The sequence below is a fragment of the Chenopodium album genome, chromosome 13 (genome assembly GCF_948465745.1).
Source record: "Chenopodium album chromosome 13, dcCheAlbu1.1, whole genome shotgun sequence".
NCBI classification, from domain to species: Eukaryota; Viridiplantae; Streptophyta; class Magnoliopsida; order Caryophyllales; family Amaranthaceae; genus Chenopodium; species Chenopodium album.
In genome coordinates this window covers 55324889-55349064 of record NC_137846.1, presented here as the reverse complement: position 1 = coordinate 55349064, position 24176 = coordinate 55324889, and the positions used below count along the sequence as shown (strand labels likewise).

Genomic DNA, 24176 nt, shown 5'->3' with positions numbered 1-24176 from the left:
ATGAACATGATTTAACCTCGTTGACTAAGTACTTTTGAGAAGTGCTTGTGATTCACCTATGTGGTTGTGAAGACTAGCCATCTTCTATGGAAAACTTGGGCGGATTTCCTAGAGCTTCCACTAGACCTAAGGTGAATATGCTTGGCTATAAAATAGCATATCTCTTCGCGGAGTTCAAGTAAATTCTTGGAGAAAGGTATGTGATGTGGGGGTCTTGAATTAAATCTTGGAGTTTCAAGGTTAGTCCACTCCTTGATCAAGAGTCTAAGGGTTTCAAGGCTTGTCCACCCTTATACTTGTAATTCATTGTCTCATCTCACTAAGCACTAGATTTCAAATTACTTATGTAATATCTAAGTGTTATGTATTGATCTCCTCTTATGCCCAATATGTTGCTTATCCTCATCTTTTGTTGGCTTTTCTTTCCTTCCTTTAGTGGGGGATTGTTGGAAATAAAGAAATGAAATTCAAAGGGTCAGATATGGGCGCCCGATCGGGCCCGAGAGGAACTTGAAAATTGGCTGGATGTTCGCCCGATCGGGCGAGCTCCGCCCGATCGGGCGCGTATCAGTCCGTTGGAATCCAACGGACTCCCTTGGATTCCTCTTCTTGGTTTATTTCTAATAACTCACATTTAAGGGGGTTGATTATGGTGTTTTAATCACCATAATATTTTTGATTTTATTCTCCTTGTTCAAGAATATTCCTCCATGATCTTTTCATCTACCTCAATCTCTATTATAAATTAGAGAATGATTTTCTGATTTTTTTTAACACTTAAAAAACACAATCAAACACAATACAAGCTAAACACTTACTCTATATTGGGCATAAGTTACGTGGCTCCAACCTTCCACCCAAAAGTGCCTTTGTGTGGAAGTGGTGTGTTAACCTTAGGGAACGTGCCGACGAATACAATTGTGCACCTCGGTTGCGCCGGAATTTCGTTTTCAAGTCAGTGATTTGCATCACGACACACCGTACTCTTTCATTGTCATAAGATCATCTTTTCGATCTTATTGCTTACTTATTATTATAGCCTATGAAAATACCCTTAATTTACAACAGTAAACACCTTATACTACTTGATTTGTTGATTGTATAGATTATCTTTATATATCGGCCTTAGGCCTAAATTTTCTTTATAGTGCATATTGTGGCTCAAAATATTGCTAAAGTAACTATCGATTAATAATTAGAGTAATTCATAAAATAATGAGATTTTTATTCGAGATAAAGGGTTATTTTTAAGGTATAGTATTTGGATAAATTTATCTTATATAGGTGTTTTAACTTGTACTCTGTAAGTGTCTAGGAATAATGAAATATGTTTCTCCTTATTACGTATGACTTTTATTGAAAAGAATTAATATCGAAATTATCCAAAATATATTTAGGATATTGAAAATTAAAGAAGTAATCTTGGAGAAGAAGAAAAGAAAGCAGTCGTAGACTTGCCGAGTAGTTGTGTTGGAACTTGGAACTAGTTGGAAAGTTGGAAGGAAGGAAGGAAGGCTCTTCGTTTTGTTTTCTTATTTTTTTAAAACAAAAAAAGCAAAAGAAAAAAGGTTGAGTTTTTAATTGGAGGGTGAGTGGGAAACTCAGAAAAAGTGTCCGATAAGAATTAACAACAAGGTGAAAAGCTTTGGCAGTATTATTCTAGGATTAATTAAGTTATCAAACATGAATTCTTACATTATTGAGGTTGTGATATAATTTGAGATTTGGTAAAATTGAAAACAGATTGAATTGAGAAGAAGATGAAGATTACAGTAATGACCGCCGATGAGAAGTTCATCTCCTTAGATGTCGACCCCGACGAAGCTGTAATTCACACTCTCTTCTCTTAAACCCTAATTTCAATTTCAATTTGAATTTATGCAATTGAATTTCTAACAAATGGATCTTGATCAGGTCGAAAATGTCAAGGCTTTGCTTGAAGTGGAGGTACAATCAATAATCTGTCTCTGTTAATTTAAATTTGATGAAATTGAATTTGGTTTTGGTTATGATTTTGGGGGAGCAGAGTGGGGTGGTGTTGCAGCAGCAGCAGTTGATGTACAATGGCAGGGAGATGAATAATCATGACAAACTCAGCGTACTCGGTGTTTGCGATGGCGATTTGATCATGATGCTCTCTAATGCTGCTCCGGCTTCTCGGTACTTTTTCATATTACGTTTATATCAATGCTATGCACTTATTCGAATTGCCAATTATCTCTAATCCTATCACGGGGGTATTCACTGTTACCCCTCATTTCAGGGATACCACAATGTTGTTATGCTACTAATGTGCCATCAGAACTGTTACAATATCTAATTATCACCATTTTTGTATATCATCTTTAACTCTTTAAGTACTTGTACCTTTGCTCCTGTAGTCCATCTTCAACCGACCTTGCCCTCAGTCCCGATGGTTCTGCTGTCAACCCTGCTGCTTTTCAGCAGCAAGTTCGTGCTGATTCTAATCTGATGGCTCAGTTGTATCAGGTATTCATATCATATTCTTTGATTACATAGCAATTGCTAGCAGACCAAAAAATGTTTAGCTTTTCATTGGTCTCTTATCATCTTGTTAACTTGTGGAATTGGAACTATTATTCTTGTTTTAAATACTTTGTTCAGGAAAATTACTGATTTAGGCTATTCAGTTGAATGTAAAATTGTAAATTAATTGTTTATTGTTCTTCTTGATTGCCATTGAAGCATTATTGTATTCAGAGTTGATTTCCTAGCATGAAGTGCATAAAGAGCAACTTCATGCATGGAAATCAACTCCTAATGCATATCTATATTATAATTGTGTAAGTTTTTTTTTTTTTTTTTTTTTTTTTTTTTTTTTTAAATTTTATTTTATTTTTTGACCTTTGTGTGCCAATAAAACTGGCAGAGTGATCCTGAACTTGCTCAAGCCATATCTGGGAATGATCTAAATAGACTACAGGAGATTTTGCGGCAACGCCATCATCAAAAGACAGCATTGAGGCAAAAAGAAGAGGAGGAACTTGTAAGTAGACTGTCTTTGTAGCTATAATGTCAATTCATGTGATTTCCAATGAACTTTCTTCAGTGGTATGAGGTTTAGTATAGTACTAAGGAGATGTTTGGTTTGTAGATTTTAGGTATGAGTAAAATAATCATATCTGAACAACAATCAAACACAAACTGTTTCAATCAAGTTCCAAGCTCATATACCCTGGTTTCATTCTTATTTCCAAACCCATACCACTTTGTGAACCAAACACCTCGTAGTAGAGCTCAATCGAATAGCTATTCCTCCACACCCACATGCCATTCTACTTTTCCACATTGTGTTCGCTTAGATAATGTCTGATTTAGAAGTTGTGCAGGCACAATATAGAAGGCTATAGGATATTTTCAGTTAGACCATACTTATCCAATGAAATGGTGTTTATTACTACTGCCTTGATGGCTCCATTCCCTAATGTAAGGCACCTTGCCCGATTAATAATGCAATTTTAGATTTACATTTGACTACTATTTTGTCATCAACTATAAAACAACATCAAATCCATAATCCCAAATCAGGTCGGCTCCTTGAACCAAAGATAATATCTCCACTGGTCATTAACAAGAATCCTCTTCCTCCTTTCACTTCAATTTAGTGTGCAAGCCATATATCTTCATATCATTCTTAACTCCTTTGAGTCCTTTCATCTAAACCATCTTTTGGCCTCACTAAACTTATTTTAAAATCTTCATAATCTCAATTCTGCACTTATCTTCTGGTGGACGTCGTGACATCTTACATGCCCTAAGGTGCTCTAGTATCTATTCTTCAATACTCGCAACTCCAACCTTCCTCCATATATCTTTTTTCCATATTGCATCCTTTTAGATGCTCCCACACATCTATCCAGTTTGATCCTTCCTACGGAGTATATGCCCAATCTTCTGACTTGTACAACAATGCTGGTCATGTCGAGTAATAGTTTTCTTTCGACACCTTTACATAAGATTTCTATAGGTCAATGTAATCCATGAGTAGATCTTAAATCTGTCATTAACTTTTTTGTAATAAAATGTGCAATTTGGATTCATATTGGAGTAAGGAGTAATCTCATGCTATTTTGTTTTATAATTTTTTAATATATTTTGAGAGAAATTTATTTTCAAAGCTCAAATTTGTTAAGCAAAGTGCCTAGAAGTAAATAATTGTGTAAGATTTTTTTTTTTGCACGAGCTTTTGCTAACCACTTTTTCCCTATTTCTGTGTTTGTAGAGTTTTAGCCAATTTGTTAGTAAACCTTAGTTTAGTAATGTTTTTTTTTTGGATCTTTTTGTGTATCACTCATCTTTTAAGGCTGATGCATGACACAGTCTACGTTACTCAGCTTCAGGTTATGGTGTCTGGTAGGTGTCTGAGGGTCAGTTTAGGGTTTCTAATGAATTTTCCTTGTTTTTGGGCCAAAAACTAAGTGTAATTGTCCATACATATGTCCGAGGGTCAATAATTCAAATTAGGTGCTCTTGGTAAAATAAAGAGTCCAAATAACATAGCTTACACTTGTGCATTTCAGTCTCCTACTCTCAGTTCCTGGTTATCTCTGGGAAATTTAACTAGCTATTGATGCTGAATGTTCAGCTAGTGCCTACCTAATTTGAAATTTGCTTCTAGGAGAGTATCATGTATCATGACTGAAGTCAAGAGATGGGTAATTCCTTGCTGCAATAAATTTCTATTGTTTACTGTATTGATGTCGCTTAAGAACAAAAAGTCGAAGTATAGTAACGAATTACTAGTATAGCAGAATCAAGAAATTCTATAATGAGTATTATGGCTGTAGTGAAATATCTTTCGAGCACATGGTTTCTGTCCATTCTCATTTATAGCTGTAATATTGTTATTGTATTTGGACGTTGATTAACATCTTGTTGTTTTGATAGGCTTTGCACTATGCAGACCCTTTTGATGTGGATGCACAGAGGAAGATTGAAGCTTCCATTCGCCAGGTAAGACAATTATTATCTTCTTGTGGAGTATTTGAACTTTTCTAATTCTATCTAGCATAATTTGTTTATATAAAGGCTTTTATGGTTTCTCATTGTGACTTTCTGCAATTTTGCTGCATTCTCTCGTAGAAAGGAATTGATGAAAACTGGGCAGCAGCCCTTGAACACAACCCTGAAGCTTTTGCTAGAGTGGTACATTTTATATATTTTATTTCTCTTAAATTTTCATCTAGATATAACTAAATACTTCATAAATACTCAAAAATCCTTGTGTAATTCTACAGGTTATGCTGTATGTGGATATGGAAGTAAATGGTGTCCCAATAAAGGTACTTGCTAGTTACTTCATGGTCTTTAGTAAGTCTAGCTTTGGGGTTTTATTTATTTATTTATTTATTTTTTTTTTTTTTGGGGGGGGGGGGGGGGGGGGGGGGGGGAGGGGTGGGGATGTGTAATGAATTTTACTTATAAAATTTAAAGCTAATTCAAAGAGAATAGGAAAAAAAAATTCCCAAAAATATCAGTTAGATTCAGGTCCTGTTTTATCACTGCCTTTTGTTTTAAAGCTTTTGCTATTAATCTATATTATGCAAGATGTTTATGCTGATTCTGTTCACCACCCCACCAGAGCTGTGATTTTTAATGCGTAAAAAAGGCTAGAATTATCTTATAAAATTGAAAAAGTCCTAGATTTTTGAAGGGTTCCTGTTTGTCTCTAAGATAATTTCTCTCCTATATCTGTGCTCTTTGGAGTATCTTTTGGTGTTCTAAACATGACTACAAAATGTTCACTAGTAAATGTTGATTCTGTTTCAGGCATTTGTGGACAGTGGAGCCCAATCAACTATAATATCTAAACGTTGTGCTGAGCGTTGTGGGTAAGTTTCTTGTACGGTTGTATTAATTCCTGCTGGAACATGGTCGTGTTGTGTTTCTAGTATTAGCAACACTCCTCTACCAATATATCTCTAATTAATAAAAAAAAAACCTTATTGAGGTTTGTATCAACAAGCACCAAGCACAAGTACCATACTGTAGAATGTATCAATACCCAAGTGCTTCTGTTGGGATGCCTATGGCTGTTTTGATTGCATGTAGGGCTCGTTGCTTTAAAAGCATTCTTGTTAGGTTAATTTTATTGTGTTTGCATTGTCTTCAATTCTTCGTGATCAACATTATGACGATTCTTATCCTAAGGGTCTTGTCATTAAGTATTTTATGCATAATGTGTGGTAATAGGGAATGTGAATTCCTTGTAATGAGATTTTAAGATTCTCCAGACTCATGTTTGTTCTGTACCTTTATCTCACTCCAGACTGTTGAGGCTGTTGGATGAACGATACAAAGGTATTGCTCGTGGAGTTGGTCAGATGGAGATACTAGGTCGGATACATGTAGCTCACATCAAGGTAGTGAAAGAAAAACCATCTATTTGAGGATTTCCTCATTGTTCTTATTATTCGTATGTTGGTGGCTTTGGTGCACATCTGTGCATACCCTATGCATGTTCTGTGAATTCATATTTAGCTTTGTAGAAAATAATTATGGAGATGGTGCGTATCTTGCTTATGAAATGTGTGCATGGAAGTTGTTTCCACACCAGTCCACCACCGTCCATAAGCATTATAATAAAATTTAACTAATTATGCCAGCTATTAAACATTTGACATGAACTGCAGTTACCATCTGCTTTTGTAAGTTTTATTCTGTATATTTACGTTGGTTGCTTAATTTAATTTCATTGTTTATTTCCATTCCCTGTGGTCTTTGGAAGATTGGGAATGTGTTTTACCCTTGTTCATTTACAGTCCTTGACTCAGACAACATGGAATTTCTCTTTGGTTTGGATATGCTTCGTAAACATCAGGTAATTTTGTTTGAAGTTTGTTTTTATTTATTTTTTGACATTTCTTCTCCTTAAGCTAAATAAGTCTGACTAGGCTTCCTTTGCAGTGCATAATTGATTTGAAGGAGAATGCATTAAAAGTTGGTGGAGGAGAGGTTTCTGTGCCATTTTTACCTGGTTAGAATTTTTGGTTCAATTTACATAAAAAGTTTAGTTAGGTGTTCTGTGGTGATTTGTTTTTATTTTATTTTGATGATTTCTCATACTTTTTCCAGAAAAGGATATCCCTTCTCATTTTCTGGATGAAGAGAGCTTTGCCAAGCAGGCTTCTAGTTCAGGGGCTCCTGTAATGATTCTCTCTTTGTATTCTATTTGCTTCTGTTGTTCTTTGTGTCAGTATTATTGACTACTTTGGGATCTCGTAGGTTTCATCAGGAAGCAAAGACAGAGATGTCCCAAGCGCTCCAATCGGAAGTCAATCTTCCGGTAAGTTATTCTAGTTTGCTGTATAATCTGTGTCTATGTTATTAGCGTATTATATTAAAAAGCTTTCTCTTATCTACCCCCTACATCGCTTTTTCCTTCTACCAAAGAGCCACCTTTTGCCATGTGATATGCACACATGTTCGTATAAAAATAAGACAAGTGGGAGCCTACCAATTCTTGAATCCCCAACTTTTGTTACTTAAACATCTAAGATCTAATCAATTTAGAAATTGATGACATTTAAAATCATCTACAGACACAAAACGTATTATGTGAAAGAAGTAAAAAAAGTATAAGAAATAACAGTAATAAGTTAATAACAGTTTAAGTACTTAATAAGGTGACCTTTTCATCCTTTCCTATCACTAGCGGTAAGACTTGCAACTTATATCTTGAGTTCTCTGTAAGTTGGAACTTGGAAGAGGAACCTTCTGATGGCAGATGCGGTTCTTAGACTATGTCAAATTGAAAACCTTTCTGCAGATCTTTATTGGAATATTTTTAATCCCAAGTCCTGAGCAAACTCGAAATATATTTTATGAACTTTAAATGCATGAGCCAGTGTTTAGAGTCAAACACGCGCATCTGTCTTTCAAATTGGTAGCAATCTGAAATACAATGAGTATGCTATTGGGTCTTCGGTTATCATTTCTTCAGGCTGGGGTCTTTGAAACGATATATAGCTTGTATTGAATTACTTTAATTAGCTGTGCCGATATTATGATCTCCACATACACTTTCGTTATTTCTCTCTCTCCATTTGTCTTGCTTACAAGTATCTATTCATGTTAATTTATATCTGAATTTCTTCTCAGGAGCTGCTGGTGGGAATCCTGCTCAGGTATGTGCAAAAACCTCTCTAACCCTATCTTCTAGTTATTGAAGTTTCACATGACCAAAAACCATAGGTCCTTGTCTGCTGCTAAAATGTTATGTGCTCTTATAAACTATTGTGCTATTCATCAAACATTTAGTCCTCTTTTGTCTGTTTTTATGAGGCCCAAGGCCATTATCACAAGTGCACATGTTTGGGGCCTGGGGTTTGACCTACATGGTGTGAGTACCCTCATTGTTACACCTCTACATGACTTAAGAATTAGTGTAATCTCATTTTAGGCTAATTTGATTGTTAAATCTTGTCGAAATGTTTATCAAAAAGCCTATTTGTGACCACATACCGCACTTATTCTTCTTTTTATTCTATTTGTACATGATCTTCTGCAGTGAGCTATATGGTGAGCTATTTTGCTTGAATATTTCATGTTACACAATTGATCCGTTTAGGATTAGTCAGTAGTCCTCAGCACTTTGACATTTATGTGGTCGTTTATTAATTTTTACTGTAAAATTGATTGTTAATACAATCTCCTTGGCATGCCATCTACAATGAAAACAATCTTATTTATCGTACACTTCAGTATGTCAACATGGACTGCATTTAAACAATCAGTGACATGGTAGTTTGATTCTTGGATAAGTATTCAAAACAGTCTCACTTGGAATATTAAAGACTCCACTAGTGGAGTACAATCTGTCTCTCCCCCCCCCCCCCCCCCCCCCTCTCTCCCCTTCTCTATTTTTTTTCCCTCTACGAAATAGTATTCGACTCTTGGACAAATATGTCAGGGTATAGAAAGCTGAATTTAAGTGACATATGTCTCTGCTGCAGGGTCCTGATTTCGAAGCCAAAGTCGCAAAGCTTGTTGAGCTAGGATTTCCAAGGAATGATGTTGTACAAGCTCTCCAGCTTTTCAATGGCAATGAAGAGCAAGCAGCCGGATTTCTTTTTGGAGGCTGACAAGAATTTAATTCTTAAATCAATACAAAATTGTGGCATCTAAGACAATAGAATTTATACTCTTGGTATTATTATTCAAAACATTTTGCAAATCAATTGAGTATGATTTATAATTTATAATAGACTTGTTTTTATTAAAAAGCAATAACATATATCCAAGCATTTTGCCCTACGAATAGGAAAATATGAAAATGACAGTATATGTATGCGGTATGCCTCTATCGTTGCCAAATTAACAAAGTCATTTCTATGATTATATCATAAGAACGATTCTAGTAGGTGACAATCGGGTTGTTTGGATCATTTTGGAATTGATTCTTTTTAGGTTAGATTTTTTTTAATTTTTTTTTTCGGGTACAACTTGTTTGGGTTGATTTTGGAATAGAGTCTTTTTAGGTTGGATTAGTTATAAGAACATTTACTTTTGGATTGGGTTGGGTTGGGTTGGGCCAGACCGCCAAATTGTGTTACAATTGATTTTGGGAAGAATTCGGGTTGTAGGTTCATATACCCTAAGTAGGAGAATCGGGTATGTGTAAGTTTTGTTAGGATTAGATGACACATTTTAGAAAGACCAATGCCAGTAAGGGTCTTTTTGATGCCATAATTAATTGATTATGTCTCCACATCTTTAAGTTTTCTTCTTTATTTATCAAACGATTGTGATGTACTAACTGCGCCTCTAACATGACTTCAAATTGTAATGGTTGAAAGTATAAACCATGGTATTAAGGAGGAAGATACTCTCACTTGCCAAATCAATACGCTTACAATCTTGACTCTTCAAAGAACTAGTATTATATACAGTACCTGTAAACATATTTTTACATTCATACCAAACACAAAGAAATCAGTACTTGAATTGGGTTTAATATGATTGATTCAAGATCAGACATGTTGTATGTACATCAACACATGAAACAATAACTTAATTAGCCCTCCTGGAGTACGTTGTACTCCATCGAGCATTACCAAAGAATCAGAAACCTTTCCAGGTAGCAAGAATTTCTTGGAAGATTTCGGCAATCAGTTCCCTATCAGCACATTGAAGGAACACATTGAATTCATCGCGAAGATCATATATCTTTCCAAACTGGACCAAATACCTCATACAGCTGCTTTTAAGCTCAGGCAGCTGGTATAGGGATGCATTTTGGAGTCTTTCTAGTACATTCTTGGCGTCAATGTCCTCAAGGAGGCTGACATGACACGCTTCTTTGAGATCCGCGATGTCATACTTGTCAGCTGCACGGAGGAGGGAGAGGCGGTGATGCAGAAAATCCTTGTGCTCTATGCAGCCGTACAGGTAACTGAGTAAGGCTCGGCATGAATCAACTGTCATGTCTGATATGTTTATGGTGGAAAATTCCTTCTCCTGCAGGTCGTGAGAGAACATGCTTTGAAACACCGGGGAGCGCGCAGCTAAAACTGCCCTGTGGGCTCCAACACACCCATCGGACGTGTTGATCGTGATGTCTGTGTAGATGCCCTCTGTCAGCATCCGTCTGAGGCCGCTGAGAGCTGAGCTGTTAGACCTCCTGCTGCTTGAACCTTCTGCCCAGATGGAACAAGGCTCCCCACCCTGCAATTTCATTTTTCACCTCAACAAACAAAATCTCTATGTAATTGTACTATCTACAGCACATGATACAGTCTAGAGGCAGTTTTATATGAGACATACTTATTTGTGCAGTTACTGATTGATTGAAATGCTTACTTTTGGAGACGAAGTCTTTAAGTCCAGAAATTCAACATCAATGATGAATTTCCCAGTTAGTGGAACGTCGATAGGCCAAACAAAATCGTCGTTGCTTTTGAGCTGCTGGTCTGTTATACCTGCACTGACAAGATGGATGTAACTCGATCTTATAAATTCAAAGAATCAAATGATGATAAAAAAAATAAGATTGAAATGTGCACGAATAAGTAACAAACCAGGGTGAACGAGGGGCTTGCGATCACCAACGGAAGACAAGACACGGATAGAAAACGACGCGATGGGAGGATTCTCTCTGGTCAGATTGGAAACCTCAGGATACAACTTTAACATCAACACTCTATTCTTCTCTAAAGCCAAGTGCCAATTCCAAAGACCAATCTTAAAAGGATCAGAGCGACGGTAAGTGCAGGAGGAGAGGTTTTCGATACGCCATTGAGCGAGGCGAGAGGTGGTATGAACACGGTAAGCAGAATCCTTCATCCTCCACCCAGCTGATGAAGAAGCAATGACAGCAGTGATGTCATGGATGCAATCAAATATACCATCCAACAACTCTCCACCTCCTGCCTTTCCCAGTTTTTCTATCTCTTCTTCGTCCGCCACAACTGCTGCTTCTTAATGCATTCTCAATCTCTTTCTAACTGCATAACACTACTCTTTACTCCATCTATCTTCTCTGTTATAGATTCTTTATTTATTCATAAACTATGACAAACAAAGAAAGATTCCCTGATTAATATTATTCACTGATTAAGGTTATTGTTGGACCCATAATCCCCACTTGGATTGTGGTTTCGGGCACGCAATCATTCATTTTGGGATACCATTTTCGTTTTTTGCTTTACGTCACTCTTCTTTGAACCCTTTGCTTCCAGGCAATAGCCTACCTGAACCAACCCCTCTGTTTTTCAGACATACTCATACAGTATGGGTTGTAGCTACATTTATCTATCTATTTTTCTAGGGGTACTATGGTCATTTTACAACTTTATTATTGAGTAGATATTTTTTCCTAACTCAACTTAATTATTTGTCTTGAACATCATTAAGAGGTCATTCCATTCTAGAGACATACTACAAAAAATGGTATAAGAGTGCAAATTTACACCCGAGTGTAGAATAGACATTAGATATTCCGTGAGTATTAGTTAAATATTTAAATGAAATTTATAGTCAACTTTTGCAGTAGTAAGCCTCAAGTTGTAGTTAAAGGAAGGTAAAGAATTTTGCTTTTTTTGGTTTAGGCCTTTGGTGGCTTAGAAGCAAAGTATCATACAATTAACTTTATGAGTCTTCATTCTAGAAATCCAAAACCTCATTTCCATCACATATCCAATAATAATAATGAAACTAATTAAACGAACTAATAGTAGAATTACATACATTAATACTCTATCCATATTCATTAAAGTAGTAAAGATTGAGGTTGTAAACATCAATGGTTTGATAGATGAATGTAAGGTAAGGTTGCATCAAAATGGCTTGTGAAGAAGGGTTTAACAAAAGCAGAGTGACATGTGGAACCATGGTATGATATCATAATATTCAGGGTGAATGGTAGCTCACCTTTTTCTTGACAAACCAATAGAAAACGACCATTGAACCAACCAAAATCTAACACTTTCAGCAACAACCCATTAATCAATGTGGGCCATCTTCTTTAATTGACTAATTGCTGTTTAAGTTTATGTGGACCAATTCTCTGTAAGCGTCTACATAAAGACATTTGGAGCTCAATACATCTTAATCAATCCAAACCATTCATATATGCATTTTTCCCTAATATATCTTAATTTGTTGTTTATTTTGAATTAATTCACATATATATCATCTAAACAAAGGCAAACATAATGAACTACTACGCTTATATTTAGTTTAGACAAAATATATTCAAAAGATAGGGGAAGAACACATTCTTATGTTCACATTGTTTAAATTGGATTTTTGCTCTCTAATTTTGATGACTTTTCTCTCTATATCTTCTCCAAAGTTGAGAGTATAATTTATATATATATTTAATCCCATTCACACTTACTGCTCTCCATATATATATACATATATATATATTTTCAAATACAAGATGAAGGAATCCAATGTTTAAAATTTTGGTAACACATTGCAATGAAAATACACGAATTAGAGTTGAAATATACTCGTATTACTTGGACATCATATCACAACATTTAGGACCAAAATTACACATCAAATTCATCATCACTCACTCAAACCTTATTACAATCTTGTACCAAATGAATTGTGAGTAGTATTGGGACAACATATATATGCTAATCATCTCCAAAACCAACTTTTTAAATAAGATATCATACTACTTACTATTGACAAAATCATTGTATTAAAAAAGTACATTTCGTATGATTTAAGTTCCCCATTATATGGATAGAAAATTGATTAGTAAATAGAGTACGCCATATATGAAGATTTGGAATCATTGAGAATCTTCTCACCACCAATTTAAGAATTTAATAAAAAAAACAAGGCAAATTCCTGATTGGAGAGAAAAGGCTGCTGCATAAGCAAGTTGACAAAAAAGAGAGGAATCTGAGAGTGCTAAAATACAGGAGTACACAATACATGTCCCTGTCTCTGAATCCTTCAACCTACATTAAATCTAAGCCATCAGCAGATTTTTCTAATCTATAAAGGTGATCCAAATCAACCAGTAATAGTACTAATTAGTAAACTTATTTATATAGTGCACTAGTCCATCTAATCAGATGTTTGATTTCAATTCATGTAGACTAGGCTCCACAAAAACATTGATTGCATACAATTATAGAGTTCATTACAAAAGTATTTGTTTTCAATATAAGTGTTGATCGACATACATGTAGTTTTCAGCTATATAATAAAATATTATCTTATCCTTTGGAAATGTAGTATGGGTACAACAAAAGCATGGAGAAGCTTAATGCCAAATGTATGCATAACATTTCACATGTCATTTTCAGCACCAAAATAAGTATGGCTAATAGTTTGAAATAAATGCATAAGATTATTTACTGTGAGATCATCTTATTTGTCATTTAGCCTGTTTTCCCGTGATGTGCAGAAAAAGCGAGATAGATTGAAATGGCAGAGTATGTCATACCAAGTTTATACTCAACTTCCACCAAACTTCAACAAGACTTTCTCATCAACTTAAAAGTTCAAAAACAGACCTTAAATGATCGACTAATCAAATGCAGAGTGTCTCCTCCTGCATCGAAGCATAAGCGACACTTCTTCTAGGCAGTGGACTCCTGAAATCAGCAATTGTAGTACTGTAAATTGGTAAAGAGAGCACGGACCATTTTCATCAGATCAAGAGCACTGCCCTGTCTGCCCACTTTGTCTCCTAACTTTCACAACCCAATTTAGTGCTTTTTTTTTGCTTGGACTACTATTGGTCTTGCCACCTACCTGAATGGTAATCTACTGGCCAAAGTGATTTCTTCGCTTTTCAGAAACTTTGCTTCAGCATTTGAATGTAGAGGTGGCCAAAAAAAATAATCTGAACTACGTACATAAGTATATACTTGAGATGTGGTGAGTTGATATATACTAATGTGTATATTATTACATGAGAATTTGACAAATAGGATTATTTAAGGTCTCTGCCAGCTGCCACAGTGCTACATAAACCAAAAAAAAAAAAAAAAAACTTTTCACAGGATATTATACATTTACCAGCTAAAATGTTCGAGTGAAAACAAAAAGATTTTACATTCAATTTTCCTCTATTATCTGAAACACAGGATTTTTTAAAAAAGGAATGGAAACATCTAGACTTCTTTTAAGGACAACACTGGAACCTATTGCCATTACACTTATTCTTTTCAACAACACAATCACCACTTACAGAGATATACAGACAAGGAGAAAACGAAGAACAACAGATTTAGGTCATGCAGAATCTTTTGCACGTAATATCTTTGAAAGCTCCTTTACAATGGGCCTCTCTTTTATATCCTGCTCATTCTTAAGGTGCCACTTCTTTGAAGTATTTTCAGCCTAAAATAGCAAACTTCTAGTTATTACACAAGCATAAAACAAAAGCTCAACAAAATAAATTCATCAAGCAAAGCTAGTATGTACCCAATCTTTCAGGGGGTGCAATTGCTCTTTGATATTCTCGAATTTTGGCCGGACTAAATCCCTTCCCTTTATCCGAATATCATCCGTCTGTAATGTATAAATTTCATGTAAGCAAACAATCAAAGAGACGTACTATTTTGTATCAGGATTCCAACATGTTCAAAAACTAAAGTCCAACTTGACTTATTGACTTGGCTTTAACATAAAAGATCTATGTACAGACTCAGAATGAAACTACAACATTTATAAGGTTCAAACTTCAAACTAAATGAAATTTTTGGCAGCACTAACCAAAACAGGCATTCATAAATAATTCACTAGCAAGCTTTTTTCAAATTGTGCCAATTGCTGCAGCAGGCTCTAAATGTATCTATTGTGATAAAATGATAATAATAATAATAAAGTATTACCCTACACTAATATCCCTGATCTTTCTTAGGTTGGACCCCCCAAAATCTCAGATCCATGATATTGGATATGGTTGGATCAGCACAAACTCTAAGCAGCAAGCACACAGCTAATATGGAGTCTACATACAAAGGTTCTCATTTGATAGTCCACAGGACAGTTCTTTTTACCATTAAAAAGAATGCAATCCTCCCAAGTTCTAAAATAGGTAAATTAAATATTGGATCGTGCTATATGTTTTTTCTTACACATCCCAAATTCTTGTCAGATTTATCATTCTATAATTTCACTTAAAAACTAACCATACAAAGTCACATCAAAATCACCATGATCCTGGTACTGATCCATCTAACAAGTATCCTTGGAATAGTTTGAAATATCAATATCAAGGCTTTAGGAAGGACATACAACATATTCAAGATACACAAATGATTGCAGGAAAGAGCAAGTCACGGACTTACATTTTGAAGGTCTAGCTGTGATGCAAAGAATCCGAATGTCAGCGCAGCACTACCAAATATAATTGCAGTGGCAAAAGCAAAGGCTTTCCCAACTACAAGCAAAATTAATCAATTAGCATATTACTAAACGAATGGGCATGCAGATTGATTTAAAATCCAATACTTCGATAAGTTCTGGTGCTGCTGTGAGAGCATTTATCATATTTATACAATGCAGCATAAAAATGGTACATGAAATTCAAATGAAGAAACAAACTTGAGATGCATAAATGACTAGAGAGTAGAGAATGCAGGCAAGGATCCAGGAAAAGAATGCATACTGTGTGCAAGTCCTTCGGCTGCAGCTCTTGCTTTTTCAGGATTGATATGTGTTTGGTGTTGGAGGCGCAAGTCATTGGCTGTTGATGCTGTAATTGATGACTGCGCTGTCGGCAACAGCCACCTGCATCCACATCATGACATTACGATCAATAACTATATATTAATGCCCTTTGAAATCCTCTCTGCATCAAAAAAGTTGACAAGATGACCACTATATCACTGCCCTTTTCTACTCTCTCCACACCATAAACGTAGACAAGACCAACTTCTGGAGCAATGCAGGACAGTGTAAGATACTAGTCATTAAAATTTCTCAGTTGGATATTTGAAGCCATTCTATAGCATAGCATATAAAAGTGGTTTAATTCCTTGCATATACAAGTTAAAGAAATAAAAATCCAAAGTAGATGTTTTCACAAATCAGTAGCTAATATTTCCAAAGAATTCAGTAGCTAATATTTCCAAAAAAATAAAATTGATATACTGTATTATTAAAACAAACAAAATAATTGACGATACATTAGCACGAATAGGATGATCATAAAAGAAAAGAGAGACAGAAGAAAGCAGACCTCTTGGGACCAAAGGTAACTTGAGGAAGAGAGAGAAAACCACGCAGAGGATTCATAACATCAGGAGAAACAGAGGAGTGAGAAGCATTTGAGGAATTGGGAAGTGCCCATTTAGCCGAAGTGGAGAGTGATGAGTCAGAAGAAAGCTCCGTCCGATAAATCTTTGCCGGTAAAGAATGACGGAGAATCTCCGGGAGAATATCCGGAGGAGCTGATTCCGAAGAATTAATTGGGGTTTTCGATGATTTGGGGGTTTTCGATGATTTGGGGGTTTTCTCAGCCAGACGACTTGCGGCGTGTTTGGATTCTTCGAAGAAATAGGCTGCTTCCTTCCCCGCCAATCTCCCCGCCAGAAAACTCATTCTTTATTCAATTAATTCAATTCAATTGATTTCATGATTTCAACCAAGGGATTCCGGTTTTAATGGTCGATTTTCCGACTAAGATAATGTTTTTTTTTAACCAAGATTAAAATAATGTAGGATGGATGATCTTTCTTCCCAAGTTATCTTGTGTGGATCAATATTTTTTTAACCTTAAAAATACCACTTATTCTTCAGACCTTTCTTCCCAAGTTAGCTTTGCTCAAATTTCAATTATGTCACTCTATCACTGTCTTCATTGCATTTGTGTAGAAAACAAATATAATAATTGTGACTTTTTGACCAGGTGAAACTTTGGATCCAAGGGTTTAAGTTTTCTTTTTCCATTCATAACAAAACATCTAGATAGATATATGTATTTTTAATTATGAATATAATTTAAATAAGTAGTACTACTAATTATGTGATAACTTGTTATTTGTTATGATTTTAGGGTGTTATTGAACCTTATTTACTTGATAAATAGGTGTTTTGTGGTTCACTTTTACTCTATTATTATGCAACTTTTGTGTATCTTATGCTTCACGGGTTGTTAGTGTTTTTGTTGACATTTTAGGACTAAAGACAATCAATTGAGACCCATGGATGATAAACTAAGGTTGTAAGCAAGAAGCCGATGAAAAGAAGCCAAGACAAAGGAGTTCAAATCAAGAAGAGAGAGGAAGGTGCAGTGGAGAGGTCTCTCCAAGCCTAGCCAGAAGTTCCTACCTCAATTTTGCAAAATGAAGAAATTAGGAGCGGCCTCTCCTGATGGGTGTGCGGCCTCTCCACCTTGCTAAAGTCTCTTCCTCCCTTTGGCAGATTTGAAAGAAGAATGCGGAGTGGCCTCTCCAACATAGGTGTGCGGCCTCTCCACCTTTTTGGAGAGTCCTCTCCACCCTGTCTACTGGAGTTCTTGCCCGTTTTTACTCAATTTGGAACGGCTCTCCGTTAATATTTGGGATATGACAACAATTAGGAGCATTATTTAATCAAAATCCAAATTTGTTAGTTATTTTTATTTTTTATTTTGAATGGTAAGAAGAATGTAAGGGCTCACTTGAGAAGGAGGTCGGGGAAGAGATAAGGAAAATCGCGCCCCACAAAGTGAGAAGCAATGCCACTACTCCAGGCCCGTAGCAGCGTAGCTGACCCAGGGCCCACGGATAGAGGGGCCCATTTTTGCTTAGCTTTTTAGTGTATAGAACAAGGTTATATACATTTTGTGTGCATTAATTTTAATGTTTTCTAATGTGGCCTGGTGGTTGAGTAACCTTCATTTAGTTTCGCAGGTTGGGTTCGAGACTCATTAGCTTCGCTCTATTTTCTTTACAAAAAAACCAACTATAGTTACCTCTTCTCATTCATTTTAAACAATTAAAATATATATATACTTGAGCTTTTCTTTGATTTATTATTTGTTTTTTTTTTTTTAAGAACACAATTTTATTTTATTTTTTTTGTCTTACTTATACTACCAAAGACCCACTGAAATTGGAAATACAATATATATTGTTTAAACATTTGAATTTTTTTCCAATTTGAAAGATACCTTAATTCATATTTCAATGCTATTTCTATTCATATAATTTCATTTAATAATTCATCATTTAAATACTGGCGAGTAATATAATTATCATTTTTGCTCTGTTATATTAAATGTGTTTGCATGCACCACAATTATTTGTTCTATAATAGTAAAATTTCTAAGGTATTGGATCATGAAGATATTAGCAATGAATTTCATTTACCGGAGAGGGTCAATCTTAATATTATTTTAATTTTGGTAAATGATAAATTTGTATTTACATAAAGTTGTCGAAGATAATAGATAGAATGAATTTTACAGCTCCATAAAAAAAATTAATAATATGATGTAACTTTTAGTAATACAACATGCATGTAAAATAGATAATTTATTCAAAAGATATAAAAATAATTTATCTCATACAAGAATGTTAATGTATAGGGCCCCAATATAATTTTCGCCCTAGGCCTCCGAAATCTCAAAAACGGCCGTGCACTACTCCACCACCTCAAGCTTCCTTACATTTTTTGAATAATTTTAATTTGATAGATGATGTTGATTTCATTCTATTCCTTTCCTTCACAATGTAAAGACTACTAACAAAAACAAACATGTATGAACCTAATGAAGTGTACTTATACCATTATACAATTAAGTTGAAAAATAAAGGCAACAACATACGAACAATTGCTATTTTTTCATTCTTAAAATTAGAAGGTCTACATCCAATTCCAAACTGTGAAGATTCGCCATTGGATCTCAGGTAGGCTTGTACTAATTGACTGTCACGAGTCCTTTAAATATATTACAAGGCAAAGGCCTAACGCATGCATTTGCTTATTGCGTTAGAAGTTAGATAGAGTAATTGGAAGGACTCTACCTAGTTAAAATCTATCTTAGATTATTGTAGCTAGCCTTGCAAATTAAGTGAATGAGCTCACTCAATTAGCAAACGCATTTGGTCTTCAATTCGCAGCTTCACACTTGGAATGCAAATTAAGCTAACAACTAACTACTAGACGTTTGAGTGGATCCATATCAAAGTTTGGCAAACTTGAACGTAGAGCATGCACCTATGGGGAAAGACTCGTCATATCTACATACATGTCCGTCTCCTCTCTTGTTATGATACCCTGGGTAATCCCACTGGTAGAAGCTAACTTTATCAACTAAGTATAGGTCTGCATCACTAGCAAGCTCTTCGATATTCCATCGATCAAATGGATGAGCGGTCTTGTGAGTTACGTGTACCTCTCCATTTTCTGCCACCATCTTGAACGCACTCTTGAAAAATCCCTGTACTAGCTCTTGGTGAAGTCTACACACACAGGAACCAACATACTCGTAAGTGTTAACATGCAATTCTACTCACTTTGTCTAGTAAGATTAAGAACACAAAGCAATTTACTTGATTTGGGTGGCATCATTCTCGTGACGTAGGAGTAATGTATGTGGAAAATTGAAGACAATTCTATCGAAAACTTGTTTTTGTAACACAGGATGTTCGCTCATTGTAAGTGCATCCACTTTGTGCAACAGGACACAACCCTTCTCCTTGAGAAGATCAAGGTTGCTGCTCGCATCTGCATACTTGTTTACCAACATATCTGCAATAATCCCAAAAACAAGACTTTACCAATAAATTAATTGAAGAAGCTAGTGTTGGTGACCAAATCATATTAATTGGTTGCATTATAAAGATCGACATGCATGCATGACAAAAAGTATGTATGTATAATCTATATATGTGATAATAAAGCTGAAATCTTAGTGAAGAATGAATGAAGGTATAAAAGTATGAAACAGACCTTTCGAATCGAGGGAAGTAGCGATCATACTAGTGGCATTTCCAAAGGCTCTAGCTAAGCAAGCAGCGAATGAGAAGTCACCCTCACCAACAAGCAGAATCTTATGTCTGCTGCTGTAATGTTTTATCCATTTTTCTGTCTCAGGTTCATCATCATAGATCACCAATTGTTTTTCCAACAGTAATATAATATCACTTTCACTGCCCATTTTCTTTTTACTCTTTGCCCTGATCGATTTGTTTGAGGCCCTCAACATAAAAACGTACCATACTCCTATTTATAAGGCCAGGGACTGATAGATGATCGAGTGGGATATGAAAAGGACTCACCCAATATAATTCCTATCATTGTAAATATCCCAAGTATTGGAAGTATCATTGTTAAATGCTGTCAAATACTAGGAATTTGGTGTTACTCCGTATTTACTAGTGGATTTAAATAATTACTAAAATAACACAATATACTTGATACTTGTGTTGATATCCAACATGTCTCTTAGTTTCTCTCATACATTAAGAGTTATTTCGTACTCCGTATATGGAATCTTGCATGCTCTTTCATATTCTTTTGACTAGGTATGTATTGTTTTATGGAATGGAAAGGGCACATTCAATTCTTCAGCTCAGACATACAAAAGGCCACTACTGCTGTATGTATGAGTAGCTAGTTTGACAAAATTTACTAGCATTGACCCAACCTTTGTTAGTTATATTATGTGCAACTAAGATGTCTTTCATTATACTAGAGACGAGATTATTTTTTATCTGTATTTCACTTTTAATGATGGTTCTCTCTTATTTACTTTATGCTTATTTAGCAAGTACACATGACAAATGGTTTTTTAACATTCCAATTTGCTTGAATTAGATTAATCAGGCCCTCTCTATATATAATATAATACTCCGTATGTGGTGGGATATGAAAAGAACTCCCCCGTACTTATCCCGATTCTCGATCTGCTAAGCATCTTTGTCCGTCCACTGTTGTGAACTAGATACTTTTCCCCAGGCATTTGGAGTGTAACTGTTTCCAATTTGTTGGACATTTATTTACTTGGATAAAGAATTAAAGATCTATCACCCATATTTGTACTGTAATAATTAATTTCCAATAACATGTCTCTTAGTTTCTCTCAAACAAGAATTAAACTTGCATGCTCTTTCATATTCTTATGGAATGGAAGGCCACATTCAATTCCTCAGTTCCAGACAATCAAAAGGCCACTACAATAATCTCCTAGCTTATTAATCTAGTGTGTATGTAGGTACGTGTTCCTCTCCAGTCTCGACTGTCCCAAATTAAAAATTTCTCATCTTGGGGGTGCATTTTGTGCCGTGACAAGCTATTATTCAATTCTACCAGCTCACTCACACAAATTTGAAAATTTAAGTAAAAATTGCATTACCGTTAAATGAAGATCAGAATACCTTACAAGCAAGTGCACACCAAAAACTACATCACTTGGGATATGGACAGCGTTGATGATGTTGGCCTTTATTAAAGACCTTACATACCACTTATTGTACTAATCTTAAATAATGGAAGAGAATAAAATACGTTGTTAATTAATGTCTAAATACTACGGAGTAGTTAGCACAATTGTTGTTTTAAAACATTCATCAAGGATATTACTTGAATCACGAGACAACAACTCTGTAGTTATTTTGTAAACAAAGAAATAATCTATTCCCTCTCTTCTTTTCAATTTTTTAATATTTATATTTTGACTTCAACTTGTTAAAACATTGACGATAAAAATTCACTACATTTGGGATCTTGTAAGATTTAACTTGAAATAAGGGCGATAATTGAGCCTCGGAGATGGATATGATCTAATCTGAGTGCCATCACTAGAGTTGGGTAGCAGACAAAGTAGAAGTAGCATTGCCACGTTCAATATTAATCTATATTTGACATGGTTTGCCCCTTATTTGCACACGTGCCCTGCGCACACACAAACACAAATCTTCATCCCAAAGAAGATAACAATCATCTCTGAAGCTCAGAGGTTATTCTTCACCAAAAGGAAGTCCCTCAGATTGAAGACTTTTCCATGACTTAGCAGTAGATAGGTTTATCATCTTATCAATAAATCACAAAATCGCAATGGTTTATGCCCACACAGGTGCCCTACTGATATGAGAAATTCAGGGGTTGCAGTGGAAACGTCCAATAGTTGTACAAATGCTATTTCATCAGCAATCAGTAAGAAGAGATCAGTAGAATTGCTCATTTGCTCTAAAATGGTTCAAACATTACACATACTTGAGTAGCTTCTCTTTACAAAAATTTGCAGATGCACAGCACGATCATAGCAGCAGAATCCAAGCTATGCTTTGGAATAAAGTGGGTTAATAAAAATTTTGTACACAAAAACCATCAGACACCATAGTTTGCCTCTATTCTTCACAGCAGTCGGAACTAAGAGTGACAAATATTTTCTAAGCTATGTTTTAACCACTCTATCCTTTTAAGACTCAAGCGATGGAGCTCTTCTAGATAGATAATGAAGTCACTTGAAGGTCTGCCAGAAGCCATATTAGTGAATCTCTCATAGCCTCGACTTACTGCTTCATGGACATGGTAGCTGATTCTTTCCTCACGACTCCCAAATGTATCCTCCACATAAGTAAAATACCAACGAAATATCCTAGCAAAATCTTCTCTAAACCTTTCATTGACTGAAGACCTCACATTCCTAGAGAAGAGAGTAACTGGTTTATATCGCGAATCAGAGTGATTAAGACCAAAATTAGTTGCAGGGTTCCTCTCTTCCTGATATAGATGGTGAGGTATAGTTTTCTCTGAAGTCTTTCGACTTTGATTGGTGGACGCTTTCTTACGTCCAAGTGATAAGATGAACTTGAATGTGCTGCATTTTCCCAAGCGAAAAGGCTCATCACATCTTGTGCCGTCTCCTCTCTTGTTGTTATAGCCAGGGTAGTCCTCAATTTTAAACGGAACACAGCTGATCAGTAAAAGTGAGTTCTGAGAAGCAAGTTTCTCGATATTCCAGAGACAAAACGGACCAGATGTTTTGTGGTTAACGTGAATTTCACCATTGGGTCGCAGCATATGACTAGCATTGACAAAAATCCATCTACAAGTCTCTTGTGCTTGCTGAAGACACCAAAATAACGCACATAAAAGCGAATAATTATTGCTAAGCTAAATACAATGAATAAACTTCCAAGAATTACCATTTTCTGTCTCATAGAAGCACAATTCAATTCATAAAACTCAATAGTTTAGTGTGGTTATACCATGACACAAAAGAGTTAATTACATGTAACGAAGGGCAACAGAAATTAGCAATATATAAACAAACAATGTGTTTCAAGTTCCATATTTTTCTTGACCATTGATGATTTTAGGACAATAGCATAGTGTCTTAAGCATGAAAGATTTTCACTAGATAAAACATCATGTTGTCAAGTAGACTGTAAGACCAACATGTAGAAGAAAAGGCATTAACAATATTATCTCAGCAGTTTGTATCCTAAGCTACCTCAAACCCATCCCCGTATCCACCCCTAACCAAAAAATAGGTACTGAGCTTACTTGATTAGATGCAGGCTTTGTTCTGTTCCATGGAAGCCAGCGTGAGGAAAGTTGAAGACAATGCGATCAAACTTCCTCATTTTGAGATCAGTTTGAAGCTTCATCTTGGTTGCATCAACCCCATGTATAAGAGATGCTCCTAACTTCTCTAGTGAATCCAAGTTTGATTTTGCTCTTTTGTACTTCTTCATCAAAGATTCTGTTTCAGGAGTACATACATTAAGTTTGAAGCCTAT

At 35.5% G+C, this 24176-nt stretch overlaps 4 protein-coding genes across 5 annotated transcripts; 1 reads left to right on the top strand and 3 right to left on the bottom strand.

Annotated features, from left to right (window-relative positions):
* Positions 1-1430: 1430 nt before the first annotated feature.
* Positions 1431-9224, top strand: LOC145577011 (protein DNA-DAMAGE INDUCIBLE 1-like). 2 transcript variants are annotated; one of them, XM_081634710.1, is made up of 17 exons: positions 1431-1635; positions 1744-1826; positions 1915-1947; positions 2027-2160; positions 2382-2490; positions 2891-3007; positions 4909-4974; positions 5104-5166; positions 5259-5303; positions 5791-5852; positions 6290-6383; positions 6749-6841; positions 6928-6997; positions 7096-7166; positions 7246-7306; positions 8122-8147; positions 8976-9224. In XM_081634710.1, exons 2-17 carry the CDS (start codon positions 1761-1763, stop codon positions 9102-9104), a joined length of 1239 nt encoding a protein of 412 aa, XP_081490836.1. In that variant the 5' UTR covers positions 1431-1635; positions 1744-1760; the 3' UTR covers positions 9105-9224. The 2 variants fall into 2 exon arrangements, with proteins under 2 accessions (XP_081490836.1, XP_081490837.1); XM_081634711.1 differs by lacking the exon at positions 1431-1635 and having other exon boundaries at positions 1673-1826.
* A 643-nt stretch (positions 9225-9867) lies between these two features.
* Positions 9868-11722, bottom strand: LOC145577010 (BTB/POZ domain-containing protein At1g55760-like). The gene is made up of 3 exons (XM_081634709.1): positions 11040-11722; positions 10822-10940; positions 9868-10686 (listed from the first exon to the last, which is right to left on the bottom strand). Exons 1-3 carry the CDS (start codon positions 11302-11304, stop codon positions 10084-10086), a joined length of 987 nt encoding a protein of 328 aa, XP_081490835.1. The 5' UTR covers positions 11305-11722; the 3' UTR covers positions 9868-10083.
* A 2754-nt stretch (positions 11723-14476) lies between these two features.
* On the bottom strand, positions 14477-17265 carry LOC145577009 (uncharacterized). The gene is made up of 5 exons (XM_081634708.1): positions 16682-17265; positions 16109-16230; positions 15789-15880; positions 14920-15006; positions 14477-14835 (listed from the first exon to the last, which is right to left on the bottom strand). The coding sequence occupies exons 1-5, from the start codon at positions 17041-17043 to the stop codon at positions 14728-14730; spliced, it is 771 nt and encodes a 256-aa protein (XP_081490834.1). The 5' UTR covers positions 17044-17265; the 3' UTR covers positions 14477-14727.
* A 2344-nt stretch (positions 17266-19609) lies between these two features.
* LOC145575824 (uncharacterized protein At4g26485-like) lies at positions 19610-20587 on the bottom strand. The gene is made up of 3 exons (XM_081633620.1): positions 20380-20587; positions 19980-20178; positions 19610-19889 (listed from the first exon to the last, which is right to left on the bottom strand). The coding sequence occupies exons 1-3, from the start codon at positions 20585-20587 to the stop codon at positions 19610-19612; spliced, it is 687 nt and encodes a 228-aa protein (XP_081489746.1).
* Positions 20588-24176: the final 3589 nt, after the last annotated feature.

Coding starts and splice junctions, on each gene's coding strand:
- LOC145577009 (XM_081634708.1), bottom strand. CDS start 17,043: ATGAGTTTTCTGGCGGGGAGATTGGCGGGGAAGGAAGCAGCCTATTTC. Junction 15,881..16,108: donor AGCCGAAGGACTTGCACACA/GTATGCATTCTT, acceptor TTTTGCTTGTAG/TTGGGAAAGCCTTTGCTTTT. Junction 14,836..14,919: donor TGCACCCCCTGAAAGATTGG/GTACATACTAGC, acceptor TTGCTATTTTAG/GCTGAAAATACTTCAAAGAA.
- LOC145577011 (XM_081634710.1), top strand. CDS start 1,761: ATGAAGATTACAGTAATGACCGCCGATGAGAAGTTCATCTCCTTAGAT. Junction 3,008..4,908: donor AAAAAGAAGAGGAGGAACTT/GTAAGTAGACTG, acceptor TTGTTTTGATAG/GCTTTGCACTATGCAGACCC. Junction 6,998..7,095: donor TTCTGTGCCATTTTTACCTG/GTTAGAATTTTT, acceptor TACTTTTTCCAG/AAAAGGATATCCCTTCTCAT.
- LOC145577010 (XM_081634709.1), bottom strand. CDS start 11,304: ATGAAGGATTCTGCTTACCGTGTTCATACCACCTCTCGCCTCGCTCAA. Junction 10,941..11,039: donor CAAGCCCCTCGTTCACCCTG/GTTTGTTACTTA, acceptor TTGTCAGTGCAG/GTATAACAGACCAGCAGCTC. Junction 10,687..10,821: donor TAAAGACTTCGTCTCCAAAA/GTAAGCATTTCA, acceptor ATGAAATTGCAG/GGTGGGGAGCCTTGTTCCAT.
- LOC145575824 (XM_081633620.1), bottom strand. CDS start 20,587: ATGGGCAGTGAAAGTGATATTATATTACTGTTGGAAAAACAATTGGTG. Junction 20,179..20,379: donor TACTTCCCTCGATTCGAAAG/GTCTGTTTCATA, acceptor GGATTATTGCAG/ATATGTTGGTAAACAAGTAT. Junction 19,890..19,979: donor AATGATGCCACCCAAATCAA/GTAAATTGCTTT, acceptor CTGTGTGTGTAG/ACTTCACCAAGAGCTAGTAC.